The sequence below is a fragment of the Lethenteron reissneri genome, chromosome 65 (assembly GCF_015708825.2).
Source record: "Lethenteron reissneri isolate LAM-NWPU_2019-01 chromosome 65, ASM1570882v1, whole genome shotgun sequence".
In the NCBI taxonomy this organism is placed as follows: domain Eukaryota; kingdom Metazoa; phylum Chordata; class Hyperoartia; order Petromyzontiformes; family Petromyzontidae; genus Lethenteron; species Lethenteron reissneri.
In genome coordinates this window covers 5,347,508-5,370,164 of record NC_083843.1, presented here as the reverse complement: position 1 = coordinate 5,370,164, position 22,657 = coordinate 5,347,508, and the positions used below count along the sequence as shown (strand labels likewise).

The 22,657-nt window shown below is 46.9% G+C and overlaps 2 protein-coding genes across 5 annotated transcripts in view; both read left to right on the top strand.

Annotated features, from left to right (window-relative positions):
• Positions 1 to 18,684, top strand: part of LOC133359652 (mucin-2-like) — a 40,843-nt gene extending 22,159 nt beyond the window's left edge. For all 3 annotated transcript variants that reach the window (XM_061578130.1, XM_061578128.1, XM_061578129.1), the window contains 7 exons: positions 2,799 to 2,822; positions 9,644 to 9,667; positions 10,231 to 10,344; positions 11,102 to 11,191; positions 15,023 to 15,070; positions 15,935 to 15,961; positions 16,358 to 18,684. In XM_061578130.1, coding sequence (XP_061434114.1) covers positions 2,799 to 2,822; positions 9,644 to 9,667; positions 10,231 to 10,344; positions 11,102 to 11,191; positions 15,023 to 15,070; positions 15,935 to 15,961; positions 16,358 to 16,522 — 492 coding nt within the window. In that variant the 3' untranslated portion in view covers positions 16,523 to 18,684. The remainder of the gene's footprint in view (positions 1 to 2,798; positions 2,823 to 9,643; positions 9,668 to 10,230; positions 10,345 to 11,101; positions 11,192 to 15,022; positions 15,071 to 15,934; positions 15,962 to 16,357) is intronic.
• Positions 18,685 to 18,838: 154 nt separating this feature from the next.
• Positions 18,839 to 22,657, top strand: part of LOC133359651 (uncharacterized) — a 49,105-nt gene continuing 45,286 nt past the window's right edge. For both annotated transcript variants that reach the window (XM_061578127.1, XM_061578125.1), the window contains exon 1: positions 18,839 to 20,398. The gene's annotated coding sequence lies outside the window, so the exon portion shown is untranslated. The remainder of the gene's footprint in view (positions 20,399 to 22,657) is intronic.

Here is a 22,657-nt window from a genome sequence, read left to right as displayed (position 1 = left end):
GGCCCTTCAGGATGGAGTCCTCCTGTTGTGACTTTAATGCCCAAGTGAGTCATAATGCAAACCCCTGGATTGGCCTAATTGGAAGGCATAGATCAAATCTGTTCAATTACAATAGCAGGAGGCTTCTAGACTTAGGTTTGTAATCAACAACATGCTTTTCCGGTATTGACGCATCCACACAACATCATGGATAGATGCTGGGTCCAAGCAAGAAGGTCTGTTGGACTATATAGAGGGAACAGCGGATGTAGGCCCATTTCCTTGACACCAGGAATTTCCATGGAGCTGATCTGCCCACTGACAATTGGCTTGCTATCTCTAAGATGATGTTGGGCGTCCATCTTGGACGCCATTCAAACCCACAGTGGCCTGTTAGATGCGAGAAGATAATCACTGATTGAAGCTGGAGTTGGCATCGACCCCCCCCCCCACCCACATACCTCATGATACCCAGGGTAAATGGGAAAGCTTCAGATGACTTTTGCTCATGCAGATGCAAAGGCTGCATTGGGTACACGGTCGAGACCTCCCGAGGCACCCTGGCTGACAGAGGTGGTGTTTCGGCTGCCTGCGAGAAAACGACAAGCAGACTCCCACCGTCTACAACATCACACGTCAAAGAATGTAGAGGCTTACCCCAGCCTTCGCTCGGAGGTTCAGAGAGCCGTGCTTCGCTGAATGGATGAGTGGTGGTTGCAGTTTCCTGAGGAGATGAAATCTGCATCAGAAGCTGGCGATAATAAATCACTCTTTATTTTCAATTTAAAAAGTCACTTGCAATACCATACATATTAACGTCCATAAGATAAATAGTTAAGCAATTTCACACCCCTAGGAACATGTTCGCAGATTTGTAGCATTTCTGCTAGGGTATGGGAGAGGAAAATTCCCTCAGCACAGATTATATCACGGGGGAAATGTTTGGTTAACGCTGCTTGGCGCTGCAGTGTGTCAAATATTGGAGGATGAAGCCACTCCCTGTGGCTGGCTGAGGTGCCATTTGTTGAGAAAGTACGAAGAGAGATCCAGAGTTTGAGAGCAGGAAAAGCACCGGGCAGAGATGATCTTCCAAGCGAACTGCTGAGTGAGAGGATGGTGTTTGTGTGCAGACTGCCCTATAATCACAGCATTATAACCGTCTGACCACTAGACAGGTTCCACAGAATTGGAAGGATTCCCTGGTGGTCCCCCTCTTTAACAAGGGGGACCGTGCCAATTGTAATAACTAAGGGGGCATCTCCCTCCTTAGGGCGAGGCCGGGAAAGGTCCTGGGAAGGATTATTAAACATCGTCCCTTTGCCAGGCAGCACGCTGTGTAGAAGCCGCCTGCCTGATAACTCAATACAAAACTTCGGACCTTCTCGGTCAGTCATGCACTCCCTTCTCTAAGCTTCCAGGCTGGCCTGCCTACAATCCATCCTGGGCTTGAAGTATTCTAGATTTTGTGAGGAACTCATAGTTGCTGGAAAGTGAGCTCCGGCAGGCGAGGCTTTACTGTGTTTATTTAGCTTCTTTCACACCCTATGTAGCCAACCGTGCTAATTGCAGTGGTGTAGTGTATAGTCGTGTAGTATATAGCAGTGTAGTGCATAGTAGCATATATGTTGACCTTCTTTCGCACCGTACATAGCCAACCGTGCAAAGCGGAGATGCAGAAGGACACCGAACTAAACACAAAAAGCAGTTTGAAAGAAATGATTTTCAATCTCGATGATTGTAAAGTGCATAGCTCTATTGGCTTCCTCATATCGGAAGGAAGAGCATTACAGACGGCTGCAGAAGCGCATCCCAAAGCACGCGATGCAGTGACCGTCTTTGTCAGATGGCCAGCCAAAGCCGCTGCGAGGATGACCGGAGTTCGAGTGATGATTTATGCACTACCAATCAGGTTATCTTTGGATAGAGGTGGCTAGAAGGGTATGGCATGAGCTAGAGTATGGAGATAGGCTGATGCGTACAGGAAGGATGTGGAGTTGAGTGCACTTACCAATGTTCAGTACCAGTGTAGTCAAGATCGACCTCTACGTATGCACGTATAACGAACTTCTTTTGCACCATACGCCAACCGTGGTAATCGGAGGAAAGGACAAACTAAATACAAAAGCATTCATAAATACATCTAAAAAGGAGGCTCGTGAAGGACTCTACAGGTCAGCTAGAGGCAGTCGCCCTCAATAAACATTGAAGGGCGGAGGAGTAACGCTCACAATAAGGAGCAGAGTGCTGGGAGGCTAAAACGCAGTGGGGAGCACAGGTGGTGGTGCATCTATTAGGCAACCCATGGCACCTGTATCTATCCCATGACCTTATATCACAACACGTCACGTGGCCTTAAGATGCACCGAGCCTGGCACAACGCCATGGTGATGTCATCACCACTTAGTGATGGACGACGGTTCTTGTTTTTGTCGTTGGTTGTGATGGTGGTGAGTGGTGATGTTGTTGCTGGGGCTGATAATAATGGTGGTGGCTATTACAGCGACGATGATGATGCGAGATGTTAACCACCTCGCCTCTTATATAGGAGTTCGTGGGTTCGATCCCGACCACGAGGCCTGCTGTACAGTATATATGGAGTTTGCGTGTCTCTTTGCCCGTGGTGGTCGCATGGATTTTTCTCCGGGTCCTCCGGGCTTTTTCTCCACATTAGAATCATCACCACGCATTTTAGAGAATTTGGCTGCTATACATTCCCACACGACGATAAGCAAATTGTAAAATAAAATAAAAGTTTAGAAAATAAGTTTCAATATCGATGATGATTGATGTTACTGATGCTGGTGATGCTGTTTTTGCAGGATACCACATACTCTCCACCTATAGTGAGTAGAAGAACGTTGTACACATCCCATCAGCAAATGCACGCACACTACACGCGCATGGACCTTGCCCTCTAAGATTCCAACTCACCGGAAGCATGGGTTTAGCACATCCCATTTGCATGGTTTTCTACGTACGGTGCGTAAGAAGTTCAACATACATACAGACAGATATACACACTACACTATTATAAACTATGCTATTGTGATGGTTGCTCTTTTATATTAAGATGGGAGAGAGAGGGATTCGGCTCCATTCTCTCTCCCATGCAATTCCTTCAAGGGCACCAATGTGGACTTTTGAAAGCGCTTTAATGGCGGCATACAATAACGCAATCCGGAATACAGAGTCTTCAGATTTAGAATGTATGACACTTTGTTCAAGGACACGACTCAAACACTGGCGGATAATAACTTCCCGCATCTACAATATGTCTTGAATCTCAATCTTCCCTTTCCTTAAATATTACATTTATAAGTAATATATTGTACATTTGATTTACCTGTTGACTTTTTTCGCTGCTGTGTTTAATTTTAAATTTAAGCTTTCGTGACTGCAGGAATCCATAATCTTTGGTTCTTTCGGTAACGTCACGTAGGTAGGAAAAAATTACATAAAATAAATCACGACGTTTCGATCGCAACACAAGCGGTCATCCTCAAATAGTGAGAGAACTGTTGCAAATAAGGGGTTATATATGTTTGAGTTAAATGGGGCGATTATGGAGACATATTATGGAGAGATTCGCAAGTAAATGTAAAATAAAAATAAAATAAATTGAGTAAAATAAAGTAAAATAAGTAAAAGTTAATGAGCTTCCGTGGTCGCATAAGAACGACTCGGGGGAGAGAAAGAGAAAATGGAGAAAGAGATTAGCAAGTTAATGTAAAATAAAATAAAGGAAAATAAAGGAAAACAAAGTATTTGCTGTATTTATTGCAATCATAATGTTTATGCGACCTGTTGCAAAGTTGTCTTTTTAATTTAACAGTTTTTTTGCTTTGTCGATGAAACCCGATTCAAGAGCTTCTTAGCTCACAGGGCAATTCTAAATAAACTGTTCAACTCTGCAAAGCGCCAATCGCTCGACAACTTCAGAACAATCAGTACAAGACTTTTCAAAATTATCGCATAATGTACTGGCGTGTCAAAAGTTAGCGAACGCTGAATAGAACCGACTCCTTGAAACTTCCTCGAAATTCGAATAGCACACGGCTACGCATTGCCCCCGTGTGGTGACATTAACAAAGCACCGTGGTAATTTATATATATAAAAAAGGGAAATTTGTGAATGTGTGTCTGTTCAAAATGTTTAGCGTACTTCCCGACATGCAAAAAACGTGAAATTTGCCATGTGGGTACTTTCCAGAATATACACCATGCAAAACTTATAAAAACATTACTTTTGTATTTTTTTTGGGGGGGGGGGCGCAATAATGCATATATTTTGCACGGCAAGTGAGCTGTGACGTCACATCTGTCATGTGACCCGCGCGTGCGGAAGCGTAACGCAGTGTGCCTGCTCATGTCAAGTTCAAGTTCATTTATTAGGTATAGCCCTGTGAGCCATTCAGCTCTTGAATCGGGTGCAACCGCAACAAACAAAAAATAAAAACATGAACAAAAAACATCTTAAAGTGAATATGTGACTAAGTGCAAACAGAAAATTCAAGAAAAGACAGCAAAAATATTGCAGAAAAAACACCGTACACCAACGCTGTGTGCAAAAATCTCAGTGGGATGCAAGTCAAACAACAACAACCACAAGACAGCTTAGATTAAGGCCATCAGTCTAACTCTGTACTACAACAAACAAACATGGCTAAACCAATACACTTTTCGAAATCACCAAAATAAAGCCATGAAAGCAATGAAAAAGCAACCATAGGAACTGTGACGGAATTTTCACAATAAATGGCATAAACAACATCTACTACCAAAACCCTGCAGCCATAGCTGGCTGCATGAGTCACTCCACAACAGCAGGAGCATCAATCGGAGTATTGTAATTTTTCAATGCACCTTTAAGATCAGCACACTAAATCAAAACACAGGCCATACTTTGTAGCGATCATCCGGAGCGAAACATTTAATTTTAGGTCACTGAATAGCACTGGCAGCTAGGGGTGTACAACTCCTCTAGAGCAGTTTTGAGTGAAGATCTCATAGGTAGTGACTCAAGTTTCAATTTATTTGCAACAGCATTCCAGACCCTGGGGGCATCAATAGCAAAGGCCCTTCCTCCAGTATATGTACGGCAATAGGGAATATTAAGCTGGTAAATGAGTGTAGACCTTAGGTCAAATTTGTTCTTTGAAACAGAGACGAGATTCAGCAGGTAATCTGCAGATTTTTTTGCAAGTACATCATGAATAAATAAGATCTGGTGCACAAGCCGTCGAACATTCAGAGATGTTAAGTTTGACCCAATGTAGAGATCACAGTGGTGAGTCCTATATGGGCAGTTCAATGCAAATCTTAAGGCCGAGTGATACATTGAGTCAAGCTTCTTCAGTACAGTACTTGGGGCTGATTTATACACAATGTCACAGTAATCAAGTAGAGGCAGTATGGTAGCTTTAATCAATTCCAAACGGAACATAGGAGGGAAGCAGTGCTTGTGTCGATATAGAAAACCAATTTTAATTTTTGTCTTTTTCCCAATATAATCAATGTGATCTTCAAAATTCAGTTTTGAATCCAGGATGACCCCAAGATACTTATAGATCTTGACTTGCTCTATTTGATCATTATTTAAGGAATGTAATTGGGGGAAAATAACTTCCCGCTTTAGTCCTGGTGAGAAGCATAGCACCTTGGTTTTGGCAGGATTTAGGACTAGTTTAAGAGCAACTAGCTGATGTTGTAGTTTGTTGAAATCACTCTGGAGCTTAGCAATCACGTCATCCGGAGAGCGGCCAGCAGTAATTAGTACCGTGTCATCTGCAAAAAGATTTACCCTGGAATAATCCAGTTCAGTGCCCAAGTCATTTACATAAAGAGAGAACAAGAGGGGGCCGAGAATGGAACCCTGTGGAACCCCTTTTGTTATCTTAACACTGTTTGACCTCCAACCCTCTGTGAATACAGTTTGGGTGCGAGAAAAGAGGTAATTTTTTAACCATTTTACTATGTTTTCGGAAAAACCGAGGCAACTTATTTTACTAAGCAGGATGTTGTGGTCTACTGTATCAAAAGCTTTGGACAAGTCAAGAAAAAGACAGGCGCAGTACTGCTTATTATCAAGGCTACTGTAAATGTGATTCAGAGAGTCTAATGCAGCAGATGTGGTGCTGTATTTTTTTCGAAACCCAGATTGTTTTAGATGTAATAGATTGTTGGCGGACAGGAAACTGCTAATTTGGTAGGTCAATAATTTTTCAAAAATTTTCATCAACGGGGACAAAATTGAGATAGGTCGGTAGTTATTTGGATCATCTTTAGGGCCCCCTTTGTGAAGTGGACGAACATAGGAATGTTTCCATTCTAGAGGAACTGATGCTTCTTTGATGGACAGGTTGAAAATATGGGCTATAGGTTTGTATATTAGGTGACCAACACTTAGTAGAGCAAAGACGGGAATACTATCTGCTCCGGTAGAGGAGGACCCTTTGAGGTAGGACAGTTGTTTAAGAACATTACTTTCGTGGATTGGCTGAAAACTAAATTCGCTTAATGTTTGGATAGGGGTGTAGGAATTTGCATGAGCAGGGGTGACTCCCAATATATTATCAAATAGGGTACCAGCTTCAGAAAAATGAAGGTTAAAATTGTCAACTATTTTTTGGGGATCTGAAAAATATTCCCCATTTCGGTTAAGCTGAACGGGCAGATGATCTGTTTTGGATGCCTTTTCGATACATTTGATTGTTTTCCAGAAAATCCTGGCATTTCCATGAGATTCAAGGAGAGTGGAAGAGAAGTAGTTATTTTTTGCATGTCGTATTTTTTTGACGCATCTATTCCTTAAAATCCTGTATTCTAGCCAGTCATTGACCAAATTACTTTTCTGAGCACATGCCCAAGCATCCCCCCCCCAACCCTCTGTGAGTAAAGTGCCATACAAATGTTTTGCAGGTCTAAGACGTTCTTCGCGCAGCATTGCTTTATTATTTCTGTCGTTTACTGCCGTACGCACCCTAAAAGATGTGTGTCTGTAGCAAGCGCGTGTATGTGTACCTATGGACGGGGGACGCGTGTGTGGGGCGAGCGGTAGTGTAGTTGTTAGTGCGCTGCGCTATGAACCCAGCGACCCGAGTTCGATTCCCACTTACTACCACCACCTGTGACGATCATTTGAACCGGTCCTGGGCCTCCCCTAGGTCGACTCAGCCTCAAACGAGTAACCGTGGTGTAAACATCGCCACTGGGGAAACAAAGGCGGCCGGGCGTCGAGAATCCAAGTCCCGGGCGAAGCCGGGTAGTAAAGCTAGTAAAACATACTAAAAAAACAAGAGGACCGTTCGTACACTCACACATTCCAGTCTCGGAAAAAACTAAAAAGCAGCATGAATAAGCATAAGTACACGAATCTGCAGTCAGGATCGTGTGCAGCCTCAAGGATTCCCAGGACCCAACTGGAGTATCTTGTTTTGCATTTACAATTGTATTCTTGAAAGATCCACTCAAAAGACGGCCTTTGCACTTGGTAGACGCTTTCAACCTCACGTTGAACAAATCTGAACGGCTGCAGTCGTGGTTGTGAAGTTGAGACTCTATGCAAGGACAGTCCAGGGACCCGGCCGGCTCCTCTATCCCCACGTTGAATAACTCAACAGGGCTGCAGCCTGGGTCTCGGAGCCGTCTGCCCGGTAGTCATCGCTGGTTTCTCCTGGAGTCCGGTGGTCGGGGTGATCCAAGGTCGTTGTCTTCCACCGTACACAGTGGTGCCCGCTGAAGTCCACAAATGTAGTCCCACGTTCACGGCCTCTCTCCCTCCTGAGCAGCCCATCCGTTGCCTCTTGCTGGGTAGTAGACATTCGTCTCTTGCCTCTGGAATTGTATGTCAATCAACTTGGCACGTGCAGCGTCCTCCAATTGGAATCTTGAAAACTCGTTGTACTGTATTAAACTTTTAATTGGCAACACCTGCCGCCAATTAAAACAAGACAGAACGGCGCCGTTGCTTCCAGAAGTTGGGGTTTTTAGAGGATTCTCCCCCCTCACCACCCCCCACCCCCTTTACCTCATGTAACCTCAGCCACCTTGGGTCTCCACTGTGCAACTGCGCTGGGCCACACCGTTATATTCCATCCCCTACAAACCAGCCCCCCCACTCCACAAGGGTTTGTCCCGAAAAGACCAGGCAGGGTGGTTGTGCATATGGCACATACCAGACATGAATCTCTTCCCCCCGTGGGCCGTGGCGATTTTTAACGTTTGGCACCCATACTAGTGTAATGATTCTCGGACAACACAAACTGTAGAGGGTTCTGTTATGTATTATTTAGGGTGCTTTAAGCAGATAACTTGGCCAGGGATGACACACAGATAACTTGGCCAGGTATGACATGCAGATAATTTGGTCCAGGGATCGCAAGCTAAGGGCGACAACATGGAGACATCAACGACAGCGACAATGTGAAGACAGCGATGACCTGAAGACAGCGACGATATGAAGACAGCGACGGAATGAAGACAATCGACCTAATCCCACGGCCGCCCCAAACTACGCTCCCTCCTTTTGTCCCCAGCATGGCCCTCACTCCGCCCATGGCCACGCCATTTTTCTCGAACTCTCGAGCCCATTCCTCAACTTCCCAGATTGTTCCACTCTGTAATTGCCCCTCGTGACCCCTAGACCATGCACTGCCTCCACACACGCACTGCCTCTACACAAGGTACGAACAAAGACGGCTATACCGTGAAAATTCATTATAATAAACTTTCTCCATCATTAGGCCTCTGAACTAAGGAAGTTGGCAAATGGCACTTTCTTCTGAACACGCTTTGACGATGAAGCCTGCTGATAGAATACCCCACCTTGGTGGAATATTAATTATAATCAATCGGTAACATTAAGAACCCCCACCTCGGCTCGCCCACACCATTCGAACTATTATACACAACACTAATATACACTACGCGACTATACACTACACGACACACTACTATATACTTAACTATGGAATGAGACCATGTACTACCCCGTTGTTCTTCACTGTGTAGTGAGCAACTTCCGAGACAACATATAGAGGGCTTCTAATTTCTTTCTCACACTTTAGGCACAATCACTAGGCGACATATATATACACCACTACGCATAGCCGACCCATCTACACAGCCCCATCGTCGGCGTCTATCTACATAGCTGGCCGACTAATATAGCAACGACAATGAGAGCCATGCAAAGGATCGGCCATGTGGCCGAACGATGAAGATAGATGACGGTGAAGACAGCGACAGCAGCCAGGACCCGGACCCAACGACAGCCCCGAACCTTTGGTCATCAACATCATCATACTGCTTGCTGTCAAATCCCCCAATGGTTGTTCCTAAACGTGTGGCGTGGTCCCTCACTCGCACTGCTGACGTCTTGTTGGCAAATGTCCCACCCCCCCCCCCTGAAAAAAAATCGGTGAAAAAACACTGAACGAGAGCGACGATGATACACTCACTAACTGCGCTTGCTCCTGACGAGGTTTTCCTGGCTTTGATCACCTGAATGTGACATTGTACAAAAAAATAAGAAGGAAGCGCCTATGTATGAAGGTCGGTACTGTGGCAGCATCACGCCCGCCCGACCGCCTTTGTCTCCCCACTGATGATCATGCTGCTGACAATGATGATGTTACTAATAATGACGATGATGTTATTTTTGCAGGTGACGACGGTCGCCCGACCTACAGTGAGTAGAATAATATTGTACACATTCCATCAGCACCCACACACGCACACTCCACTTGGGCGGACTATCCCCTACGAGGTTTAACCAAACTGTCAGGATGGGGTCAGCACCTCCGATTCGCACAGTTGGCGACGAACGGTGTGAAATAAGTTAAACATACATCTCCTTAACTCTCTCCTAACTCAATCAAAAAAGTCTCCGCACTCTCCACCCGAGTCGCCCCCTCCGCGTCTCCACCACCCACATCTCCCCTTCACGCCTCTTCCGCGTCTCCACCCCCCCCCCCCGACGTCTCCCCCCATCTAACTCCCCGCGTCTCTTCCGCTTCTCCCCCCCGCGTCTCCCCCCCTCGCGCGTCTCTCCCCCTCCCGCGTCTCCTCCCCCCCCCGCGTTTCCCCCCCCTGTGTCCCCCCGCCGCGTCTCCCCCCCCCCCCGCGTCTCCCCCGTGTCTCCCCCCCCCCGCATCTCCCCGAACGCGTCTTCCCCCCCCCCGCGTCTCCCACCCCCCCACGTGTCTCCCCACCCCCCCACGCGTCTCCCCACTTCCCCACGCGTCTCCCCAGACCTCCGCGCCGAGCTCTGCTCTGGGAATCGGCGTGGGAGTCGGAGTGGGAGCCGGGGTTCTACTCATCCTCGTCATCACGCTCAGCGTCTGCTACTGCAAGCGACGCAATGAGGTGAGCATTGGTGATGAATGACCTCGTAATCACATCACGATCATCGTCATGACCATTATCATCGTCATCATTGTCATCATCAGCATGATCATCATCGTCATGATCATAATCATCGTCGTCAATATCGTCAACACCAAGAGGTTCTCACAGCTCATATCACTCATTCTCTTACCAACGTACTTGCTATCTAATCACTCTCTCACCAACTCAATCGCTGTTCAATCACCATGTCACTAACTTTCTCACCGATTCACTCGCTTTTAACTCACTTATCAACTCACTCATTATCCACTCTCTCACCAATGCACTAAAATCAATCACTCACCAACTCGTTAACTATTCACTCTTAACAACCTGCTCACTCTTCACCATCACATTCTTACTCACTATTTCATCTTTCACTAACTTATCCACTTTATTCGATTTAAAGCTTTCGTGACTGCAGGAATTCATATTATTGGTTCTTTCGGTAAAGTCACATAGAAGGGAAATAATAAAGTGGCGGTTTTGCTAACGTTAAGAAAAAAACGCCACTTTTTTTCAAATTTTCTTGCTGTAGTTTTCACATCTGATGACCATTGCTTGTGTTGCAATCGAAACGTCGTGGGATTTTTTTTTCCTTCTACGTGACTTTACCGAAAGAACCAAGAATATAACTCACCCACTATTCACTCTCTCATCGATTCACTCACCAACTCACAACCTATTCACTCTCTCACAAACCCCTCCCCCTCTCCTCTCTCTTCTTCTGCCCCAGCCCCATGCCCTACAGAAGCCTCAAAACACCTCTGCTACAGAGGATCCCTCAAGATACATCCCGAATCCAGCGACCCGTGGCCAACTGCCGGTGAGCCTACCCATAGACACGGCCAACGTGAACCCATTCATCAACCGACACGGCCATCGCGATCCCACCAAACCACGAACACGGCTATCTTGAACTCATACACTCACCGATATGATCATTGTGGGCCCACCTACTGACACGGATATCGCAAACACAACCACCGACATGGCCATGGTGAACCCAACTGACACGGCCATCGTAAACCCACCCACTGACACGGCCATTCTGAACCCACCCACCCACCAACATGGCCATTGTGAATCCCACTCAAGGACTCGGCCATCGTGAACCCACCCAGTTACATGGCCAATGTGAACCCACCAACCGTCGAACACAGCTATCGTGAACCCATCCACCAACTGATATGGACGTTGTGAACCCACCAACTGACACGGATATCACAAACACCCCAACCGACATGGTCACTGCAAACCCACTGTCACGTTGCCCATCAACGATGGCTGACAGTTGGGGTGTATTGACTCGAGCTGGTGTTAGACCACTCAGATACCTGAATGTTAGGGATGTCAGCTTTTATTTCTACACGAGGTTGTTTGGGGGTGCCTGTGGTGCCCTTCAAAACCATTTACAACGTTTCGATTTAAAGATTTTGTGACTGCAGGGATTCATCTTCTTAGTTCTTTCGGTAAAGTCACATAGAAGGAAAATAATAAAATAATAAAAATATAATAAAATTATTCTCACGACGTTTCAGCCACAACGCAAGCAGCCGTCTTCAGGTGGAGAACAGGTCTGTCGAGAGACAGAGTCTGAATGGCACGCCCCAGGCTTGGAGCGACTATTTATGCTGGGATGGAGGGGCGAAGAGCGGCTTGACAAAATAATTTGCATATAAAGAGGAATTTAGCATATTTCTGGGAAATGCAGATATGCGATTAGTACTACTTGTGAAATGCGTAGGAGGTTTGGCTAGGGGTTTTACAGTCATTATGCCCATGCATTATGCAGGATTAGCAGTATCAAAGGGAGGAAGGTTAGAATTAATAAAGGGAAGGAATGTTAATAATATAGCGCCGCAGCAACTAATATGCTTATAAACTATACATTGTAATATTACACTATGTATTATTCTACCCACCCAACTGTATACCACACTGCTATATATTCACTATACAATTACGATACTATATATTACCTTATACATTGTATTAAACATTACACTTTAATACTATTTATTATTATACAATATGCTATACCCTATACCATTGACCGTCGCGTGAAAGGTATATGCACTCCGCAGGGAATTAATTATTTGCTCCGCTGCAAGCTTCCTACCACCACTCTCCCATTGACATATTTCGTTGCTTCCTCTTAGTACCTTTCACGCGACGTCTGTTGGTTGGGCAGATGGACTGGCAGTCCCCTCACTGTGTGTGAGCGATCATGCATCTTCGACTCGAGGAGCCGCCACATCGCCTGTGGAGCGGCAATCGATGAAATTGGTGATTTCATCTTAGCGCAGTTCCGGCTGTCCGTTCAAAGTGAGAACAATGTTAGCTCAATCGAATCCCTTGAAGATGTATTTATAGATGTACTTGATGGCTTGAAGGGAAGTGCAAACTTCCACGTTGATGTGCGCATTGTACTTGAGCGTCAAGTAGAGCGTCAAGTAGGGGATGTATGGCACGACGTATCGATTGTCCATCGAAACGCCTTGGACTTCTGCCTGCTCAGCGTATCGACGACGGTAGGAGTGGGTAGCCGCTAACATTCGGGATTGTGGTGTTGTTGAAAACTTTTGGGAACTCCTTGCTGCACTTTCCGTTGTTCATGCAGGGGGCGTGTAGGTTTGCAGCGCCGCATGGACCGTGCAACATGCATTTCGTGACAATCTCGCACAGTCGGGGATGGTTCCGCGTTGGAATTTCGGCGCATACAAACTGGTCGATCCGTTCGGCGATTGTGAACTTGTCCTGAGCTTGCAGAGTCACAAAGATGTGGGCGTGCGGAAGGCCTTGCTTCCGGAACTCGATGGTGTAGACATGGACCTTCAATTCTCCAAACACACCGTGTTTGGTCAGATCATCGATCAGAGCGTCCAACGTGATTTTGAACACACGTGCCACCAAGTCGGGTGGAGCTGATGGCTGCTCACTCAGGCGAAGGTTGTCAGTGATTTATGGCAAGCTTGGATTTGCAGTCAATGTTATGAAGAGGTCAGGTGCACCCCATCTCGCAAAGATCGACATTGCATCGCTCACGCATTTTTCTCGGTGATCCCTCGAAGCTCAAAGGGAGGATTGACTGCGACGCCAGCTGCAATGTTTGCGTTTTGGGCTAACTTTGTGATGTGGTCTGCGAGACCTTGGTACTGCTCTGCTCGCAGTCACTGCTGATTTTGGCGGTTCTAGTTGAGATTGTTGGCCTTGACTTGCAGGTACGAATTCACCAACCATTGTTGAGTCGAATCGCCGTTTGAGCTGCTTTATACTGAAGCATGCTGACGTTGTTCCGAACTCTATTCAGTTGTGCCCCCTCGTTAGCCTCGCACTGCCAGTTCGGTTACCATCCTGGCTCGCCGTATGGATGTAGAATCGCGTACGTCATGGGATCCATGTTGGGACTGAAATAGAGGTTAATGAACTGCCTTTTGGGATTCTGTGGATTCCTCGGGTAGATGTGAATGGCACGCTCGAATGGTGGTTCGCCATCCTGGTTGACGAAGACCATCGCGACTTCGTTTGATGTTGGTGCATTGTATCATCGTTGATCCGACTGACGATCACGTCTCAGCACCATACTGACCAATGGAATTTATTCTCCCGCTTGAAGTGCATTGTCAACTTCTCGTGCTTCGATTTTGCACATCAACTGGTAGCTGTTGGTGAATCTGTTGTGCCAGCAGAAAAAGCGATCATTTTCGTCCAGGATATGTTGACGACACTGAGCATTCGTTGTGTGCTCTTGACGGATCTCCGTTGCATCCATCATGCCCTTGCTCCGTCCCAGGAGTCCCACCTGCCCTGGATCAATCCCTAGGCCGGCCGCTGGAAACAGATGACAATAATAATAATACCAATGTCACCTAACGTTTCCCTATAAAATATATATTCCATGGAGTGGAAGACAGCCCTCAACTGCTACTTACAGTGATGATCCCCTGGTCCTCACTCGCGTCGCTGCTTGAGAGGGTGGGAGCTCGTCCAGCTCGTCCCACCCCCCACTGCCGGCTTGGGTGCTACTTTTAAAGTGCTACTCTCAGCCCATTGTTTATCCCCTTGGCCAATCACGTGAGATGCCCGACTATAAATGGTCTGAGATTCCCTCCCCCTGGTTGGCCTGTTCCACTCAAAACATATCACCACGCCGATTTGACCACGCTGTGCCTCCTCCTGGCTCCACACAAAGGACCGCGCCCAAATACACTAGTTTCTCTCTCCAGCTTAATGGGTATGCCTCATGCACTACGCCATACCCACCTTCCGACACGTCCATGGTGAACCCACCCACCGACACGGCCATTGTGAACCCACCCTCCCACACAGCCATTGCGAAGCCACCCACTGATTTGATCTCTGTGTTCATCACATCTGCCTGATGAACTCATTCACACACTCACTGACCCACTCACTGACTCACCCACTCATTCACTCACCCATTCATTCTCCCACTCATTTACTCACACACTCACTCTCTCCCTGATCCACCCATTCAGTCAATTATAAACCCACTCACTGACTCACTCACCTACTCGGTCAAACACTCATCCAATCACTCATTCACCCACTCACTCACCCACGCATTGACTCACACACTCATTCACGCGCCCACCCACATGGCCATTGAACCTGATCTCTGTGTTCATCACAGGTGCCTGATGAACTGCCTGGTATTAAGTTTCAGCGGGAGGCGATGAAGGTACAATCAGCACCATCATCATTATCAACACCAGTGGCAATGTCACACCCATTTACTCATCCACTCATCCACTCTTTCAACCACTCACTCACTCGCCCACCCATCATTGACTTACGCACTTACTGGCCCACTCACTCACTCACCCACTCATTAAGCCACTCACTCACCCATTAAATTACCCACTCACTCACCCATTAAATTACCCACTCACGCAAATACTCATTCACTTACCCAACACTCACTCATTCACTTACCCACTCATTCACTTACCCACTCACTCACCTACTCTGTCACTCACTCAACCACTCTGCTCAGCCTCAAATAATTAACTGGTGCAGTTGTATGTGAACATCAGCAAAGGGGAAACAAAGGCGGCCGGCCATGGTGCTGACCACCCACCCCCTCGTTTGCTGTTCCGGCCTTCTTCATAGCCATAACTCGCTAACAGGGCTTGTCCAAACAGTCTGTTAATGCTATAAAGGGGATCTTTATCTTTGTAAGTATGTGTTTTGAACTTCTTTCGCACCGTACATAGACAACGGCGCTAATCAGAGGTGCCGGGGATGTAGGACAACAAACTAAACACAACACGCAGTTCTAAAGAAAATCATATCAATCTTGATGATGATTTTAATGTACAGAGCTCCAGTGGCTTCCTAATATATTGGAAGGGCATTCCAGACGGCCGCAGGAGCGCTATGCGGTGCGGAGACCACCATCTTTGTTCGACGGTTAGCCAAAAAGTCGCTGTTGCTACGAGGGTGACCGGAGTTCGTGTGATGATGATGGTTTATTGCTCCTTGAAACTATACGAGGAACGTTACATTTACCCACGTGATTCAATCTCTCTCTTACCCCCAACAGGATAATGAAGATGAAATCTACGAAGAGGTGAGACCCACGTAGAGAATCGCGTAGAGACCCATGTCATCCCAACATATCCGTTTCTCATTGTGTCTCCCCCGATCTCCTAACCCATCATCTCTCGTCCCCTCCTTGTATCTCTCTCATCTCCTCCACCTTTCTCTCTATATCTCCTCTCTCTATCTTGTATCTATGTATCTCATCTCCTTACCCCCTCTTTATATATCTCTCTTTCATCTCCTCTACTTCTCTATCTCTTCATCTCTCTCTCTCTCTCTCATCTTCTCCACCTCTTTCTCTCTAATCTCTCTCGAATATCTCGATCTCTCTCATCGCCTCCAAATCTCTCTCATCTCTCTCTATTTTTGTGTATCTCTAATCTCCTCCCCTCCACCTATCTCCACTTCTCTCTATCATCTCCAGCTGGACGATGAGGGCAGAGCCCAGAAGAAGGAGCCTCACTACCTCAACTTCAAGGCTCCGGTTCAGCACTCGACGTCGCCCTACGAATGCCCAGACTCGCAGTTGGACAGCGCCACCACCAAGCCAGGGGTGGACAGCCCATACGTGGATCTTACCATTCAATGAGCTGAGGAGTGAGGAGGAGGAGTGAGGAGGAGGCGTGAGGAGGAGCAGGGAGGATAAGGAGTGGGAAGGGAGGAGGAGACCCACAGACTCACCACACAGGGACCCACAGACTCACCACACAGTGACCCACAGAGACCCACAGATTCACACAAAGACACACAGACTCATCACACAGAGACCCGCAATCTCACACAGACTTCCAGAAAGACCCACAGACACCCACACTCACACAGAGAACAATAGACTCGTCACACAGAGACGCATATAATCAGAAATAGACACACAGACACCCACAGACTCACACAGAACCGACTGATTTTGGTTAACTGCCAGCAGATGTTCATAGGCAACGGTTGGTTTTCGCGACATGCACTGTCTAGATGTGCGTTCCTGTTCCAGCCTGCGCTATGCAGTCACTCACTGGCGTCGCGTGGAATCTTACGTATCAGGTCTTGGGGTTTAAATCTGATGTGTAACTTTGAGCTTTGTCCCCCCCCCGCACAACCCTGGGCTCGAGGGTCAAGAGGAGGAAGGATAGAAGGAGGAGGACCGGGAGGGGGAGGAGGAGGCTTACAAGGGGAATATATATACGCGTATTTACTCGCTCATCGAATCGCTCACTTAGTAACTCACCCACCCACTCACCCACCCAGCTATCCTATCACCCACGCACCTACCCACACACCCACTCACTCAACTACTCACCCACCATATTCCCCACTCGTTCACTCAACCACTCACCCACCATCTTACCAACACACTCAACCACTCAGTTTCAGTTTCATTTATTAGGTATATCTCTGTGAGCCATGCGGCTCTTGACTCAGGTACAACCGCAACAAAAAAAACGTGAACAATAAACATCTTAAAGTGACTACACGAAACAGAAAAATCCAGGAAAAAACAGCAAAGTCTTACTTGTGGCATAACATGAAACATGATCACTCACCTACTCACCTACCTATCCACTCACCCACCCACCGACTCCCTCACTAAACTAAAACTAAACTTATTATTTTACAAGGTAAGGCTGACTGATATATATATATATACCTCAACAAAGTGGCTTATCACGTGGCAATGTATAGTAGCCAAATACTCTTAATTCATGTTGATTCTAAATATGGAGGGACAAAATTGGAGCCAGAGAAAAATCCATGCAACCGCGGCAAGAGATACTAAAACTCAAAATATATAGAAGGCGTCAGGGTTGGAATCGAATCCACAACCTCCTGCATACCAGGCGATGTAGTTAACATATGTTGGTCACCGTGGCGACCCCACATACTTTCCCCCTCATTCAAAGCAAAAGTGTAGAGAAGGCAAAGTTTCAGGCAATGGCCCTTCTTCATAGCACACACGTAGAGAGGTGAGCAGTAACAGTGGGCCTAATGAAAACCAGTGATTACATAATGAATGAATGCACTCACTTTCTGTTTATCCTCAATTAATGCACTAATTTCCTATCAGTTAATCCTCAATCTATACACCCACTTCCTGCCTCTCAATGTTCAATGTATACACCCACTTCCTGCGTCTCAATGTTCAATGTATACACCCACTTCCTATCTCTCAATCCTCAATTCATACACCCACTTCCTGTCTGTTGATCTTCAATTCATATACTCACTTCCTGTCTATAAATCCTCAATGTATTCACACACTTATTTTCTCTCAATCCTCGTGAATGCATTTGGGAATTGGCACAGCATCACCTGCGTGCCCTGAAGAAAACCCTGCCTGTCAGGAGCTGCTAGTGATGGTGGTGATGATGATGAATATCGTGGAGGCTTCTCGACTATTATTTATACAGCGGTAGTGGAGCCATTAGCTCGCTGCGCTACAAATTTGGCGGCCCGTGTCCGATTCCCTCTGACGGCCAACACCAGTGACGATTATATGAACAGGTCCTGGACCTCCCCTAGGTCGGTTTAACCTAAAATGATTACATGGTGTGGTGTGTAAACATTGCCACTTGGGAGACAAAGGCGACCGGGCGTGGTGCTGGCCACCAGCATAGGTGCTCTCTAATAGCACTTTCCCCAACAGCCTGTTAATGTTTTACAGGGGATCTTTGTCTTTGGTGATGGTTGTGGTGATAGTGGTGATGAATATCATGAGGCTTCTCGACTGTAAATTAAACATATTACTGGTGATGGTGACATTGGTTGTGGTGGTAGTTGTGGTGAAGATGGTGGTGGGGATGATCTGTAGCTCCACACTAAGCTTCGGGTCTGCTCGGCCAGTCATGCACTCTCTTCTCTACGCTTGCGAAACGTGGACCCGTCGAATGGAACATCTGTGCCGGTTAGATACATTCAGGCTGGCCTGTCTACGATCCATCCAGGGTTTAACCTGCAGGCTGGATTATTTGAGCTCACAAATCCTTGAACGATCTGAACAGTCCCATTGGTGATCTCCTCCAGCAAGCAAATCTGTGTTGGATGGGTCACGTAGCCTGCATGCCCAGCCACCACATGCCCAAACAACTATTGTTTGGCCGGATAGAGGGGGTTAAATGGGTGCAAAACAGGATAGTTAAGAAATGGACTCATGTTGTACAGGGTGATATGGAGCTGCGTGGACAAGATCAGCCTCTGTGGAGGAGGCTCGTGAAGGACACTACTGGCCAGTTGGATGCAGTCGCCCTCCAGCAATAGCAGAGTGCAGAAGAGCACCAGCGAAACGTTACAGTACTCAAGTGGGAAATGTTGCGGTTTTACTCTCCAACACACCGGTTAGTGCTAAAGTAGTAACTCATTGGCTATGATTTGTTTACGTGACAAACCCTAATTGGCTGTGTTAGGAGGTGGTGTGTTAACGACACATTTATACTATTTGGTTCTTTCAGTAAAGTCACGTACGTATAAAATGAAATAAATGACGTTTCGGGTGCAACACAAGCGTCCTTCATCAGGTGGGAAAGTGAAACGTGATTTATTTTATTTTATACCTACGTGACTTTACCGAAAGAACCAAAGAGTATGGATTCCTGCAGTCACCAAAGCTTCAAATCAAGATTGACACATTCATATTTACGTGATCTTACCCAAAATCACTTTTACTTAGGCTATTGGTCGCGAAAGCCCCTGCTATTTACTACGTGTTACACGTTATTTACGACATTCAGTCACATGGTCTGTCTGGCGCTTACCCGGAGGACGGAACACGGACAAGCAAGCTCGCCTCAATAGTGCCACAAGTCAGGCAAGTCGTCGATTTCGGGGAATTCCTCATCCGAAATGGTGGAGGTGCACCAGGGAAACAATGGAAAACCAACAATAGTGGCAATATCCTCGTAGAGCAATGCCAAGCCACGGAAACGAAAGGGTGGTTGGGTGAGTCGGTGGGTGGGTAGGTGAATTGGTTAGTGAGTGGGTGAGTCGGTGGCTGAGTGTGTGGGGAGTGAGTGAGAGAGGTTGCGAGTCGGTAGCCGTGGCGCAGTGATTCGCACTACCGCGCTGCGCAACTAACCCGGGACCTGATTGAACCGAGTTAGATTTTCACTCGGCCAACAACAGCAGCAGCAGTACCTTGATGCAGTGTGTAAACAGTGTGTAAACATCACTACGAGGGAGACAAAGGCGGCTGGGTTAGGTGGTTGGTAGCTAACCAGGTATTTGCCAGTTCAAGCTCACAGCACTTGCCTCAACCTGGCTGTTCTGGAGTGAGAGGGGGAGGCAGAGCGGAAAAAGCTGTCGCTGGAGCTTCAAGGCGGTTGAAGAGGAGGAAGCGATGACAAGAATGTGAATTATGCAAAACAGAGACGCAGGTAGAGAGAGACAAGATAAGATAGCGGTGTGAGAGGGACACTCAGAGAGAGACTCAGAGAAACTCAGAGACTCATCGAAAGATTAATTGGGACACCTCGTCTATGTGAGTCTGCATGTGTGTGTCTCTGTGACCGTGTATCCGTCTCTCTGGATCTATGCATGTCTGTGTGTGTGTGTGTTTGTGCGTCACTGTCTCTCAATGTGTGTCTGTCTTTTTGTGTGTGTGTATATGTCTCTGTGTGTGTCTCTCTGTGTCTTTATCTGCCTCTGTGTGTGCGTGTCTGTGTATGTCTCCCTGCGTGTCTCTGTGCCTGTATATTTTCTGTGCGTCTCTGTATATCTGTCTGTGTATATCTCTCTGTCTGTGTATTTGTCTCCGTGTGTGTCTGTGTATCTGTGTCTCTGTGTATCCGTCTGTGTATCTGTGTATTCGATTCTGTGCGTCTCTGTCTCTGTGTATGTCTCGGTGTATGTCTCTGCCTCTGTGCGTCTTTCTCTCTATGTGTCTCTCTATGTGCGTCTCTCTCTGTGCGTCTCTCTGTCTGTCCATCCGTCTCTGTGTGTCTCTCTGTGTGTGTCGATCTGTGTATCGGTTAGCGACCCGAAATACCCGGCGATCAGGTATTGATTCCCGCTCACGGCCAACACCAGTGACGATTTCTATACCAGTCCTTTGCCTCCCCGAGGTCGACTCGGCCTCAATTGAGTACTTGGTGCGGTATGTAGTAAACATCGCCGCGAGGGAGACAAAGGCAGCCGGGTGTGGTGCTGGCCACCCACCCCCTTTGTGCCACAGTGCCGGTAGCCTTCATAGGTGCTGCTCACGAGGGATCTTTGTCTTCGTGTCTATAAAGCGTGGAGCGGTGGCGCAGTGGTTAGCACACCACATCGGATATCTGAATCCTGTCCTGGGATCGTCACTTAGGTCGATTCAGCCTTCAATGGTTCATATGGTGTGTGTGTGTGTGCAGTGAACATGGCGGTGGTGGTAACGGTTGGGGTGATGACGATGGTGGTAATGGTGATGGTGTAAATGATGATGGTGATGATGGTGTTAATGATGAGGATGGTGATGATGGTGGTGGGGTGATGATGACGGTTGTAGTGATGGTGGTGATGTTGGTGGTGGTGGTGGTAATAGTGATGGTGGTGGCGGTGATGATGGTGGTTATCTATCCTCGTGTCCGCGTGTTTGCGTGTATCTATGTGTGCGTGTGTTCTTGTCCGTGCATGTTTTATATCGCATGTACTGGAGTGTGGGTGTTCTGTATCGTGTGTGCTATAAGTGAGTGCACTGCCGAGTGTGGTGTACTGTAGTCTGTGGTGCATTGTGGCTTGTTTTGCGCAGTGTGTAGTGCACTACAGCGTGTAGAGTGCAGCGCAGGTAGTGAGCGTGTGGTGCAGGCTGTGTGAAAGTCACGTAGCCCGCATGCCCAGCCAACGCATGCATAAACAGCTTCGAGTTCGTTTAACACGTAGCAGGATTTCGCGACCAATTTCATCAATAATTGAGGTTTTATTTTGAGTTAGATCGTGTACGTATATAAATGTGCCGTTAAAACTCGCCATCAACCGACACAGCCAACTAATAAGGGTTGTCACGTAAACAGAACATGGCAATTCGTCACAGTACAGCACACCGGTGTGTTGGAGAGCCAAGCCAAAACATTTACAATCTGAGTACGACGTTTCGCCAGTAATTACAACTAGATTCATCAGGCGACAGCCATATTTGTGGAGAAGTCCACCTGTTTCGTTCCTTATATATACGCGTAGATGTGGTGACCACGCTTGTGCGCTCTTGCACCATGCTGGGGGGGGGGGGGGTTACTGAGGCAACGTACATTATGGATGTGCATTACGCGAGCCCTTTGAACTTGTCCTTCCTGTCTATTGTGTGTATTAAAATAGCCGTACCAACGGTAATCCGTATTGAAGTATGCTGCCTCTTGTAGGCATGTATTTAAATATTGTATTATTTGATGATTCGCTTCCATGCAGCGCTAAGGCGGTAGCTATCCGAAGAGTTTAAGTGTTTCATTTTTCTCCTAAATACAACTGTCAGCTGTAGCAGAACACACGGGCCAACAAGGACACTCAATTGATTTTGATATTGTTGAAGTTATGTGCAAAACTAGCTACTACTGGCAAAGACTAAGTAGATAATCTATCGAAATTGAATAGATAAATATGGAGGAGGCTCGTGAAGAATGCTACTGAGCAGTTGTAGATAGTTGCCCTCCAACAACTGAGGGCAGAGGAGCGACGCTCGTTACAAGGCTGGGCGGCTAAAATGCAGCGAGTTGGCACAGGAGGGGGTACAGCTGGTGCATGTGTTGAAGAGTGTCGGACGACTCAGAGG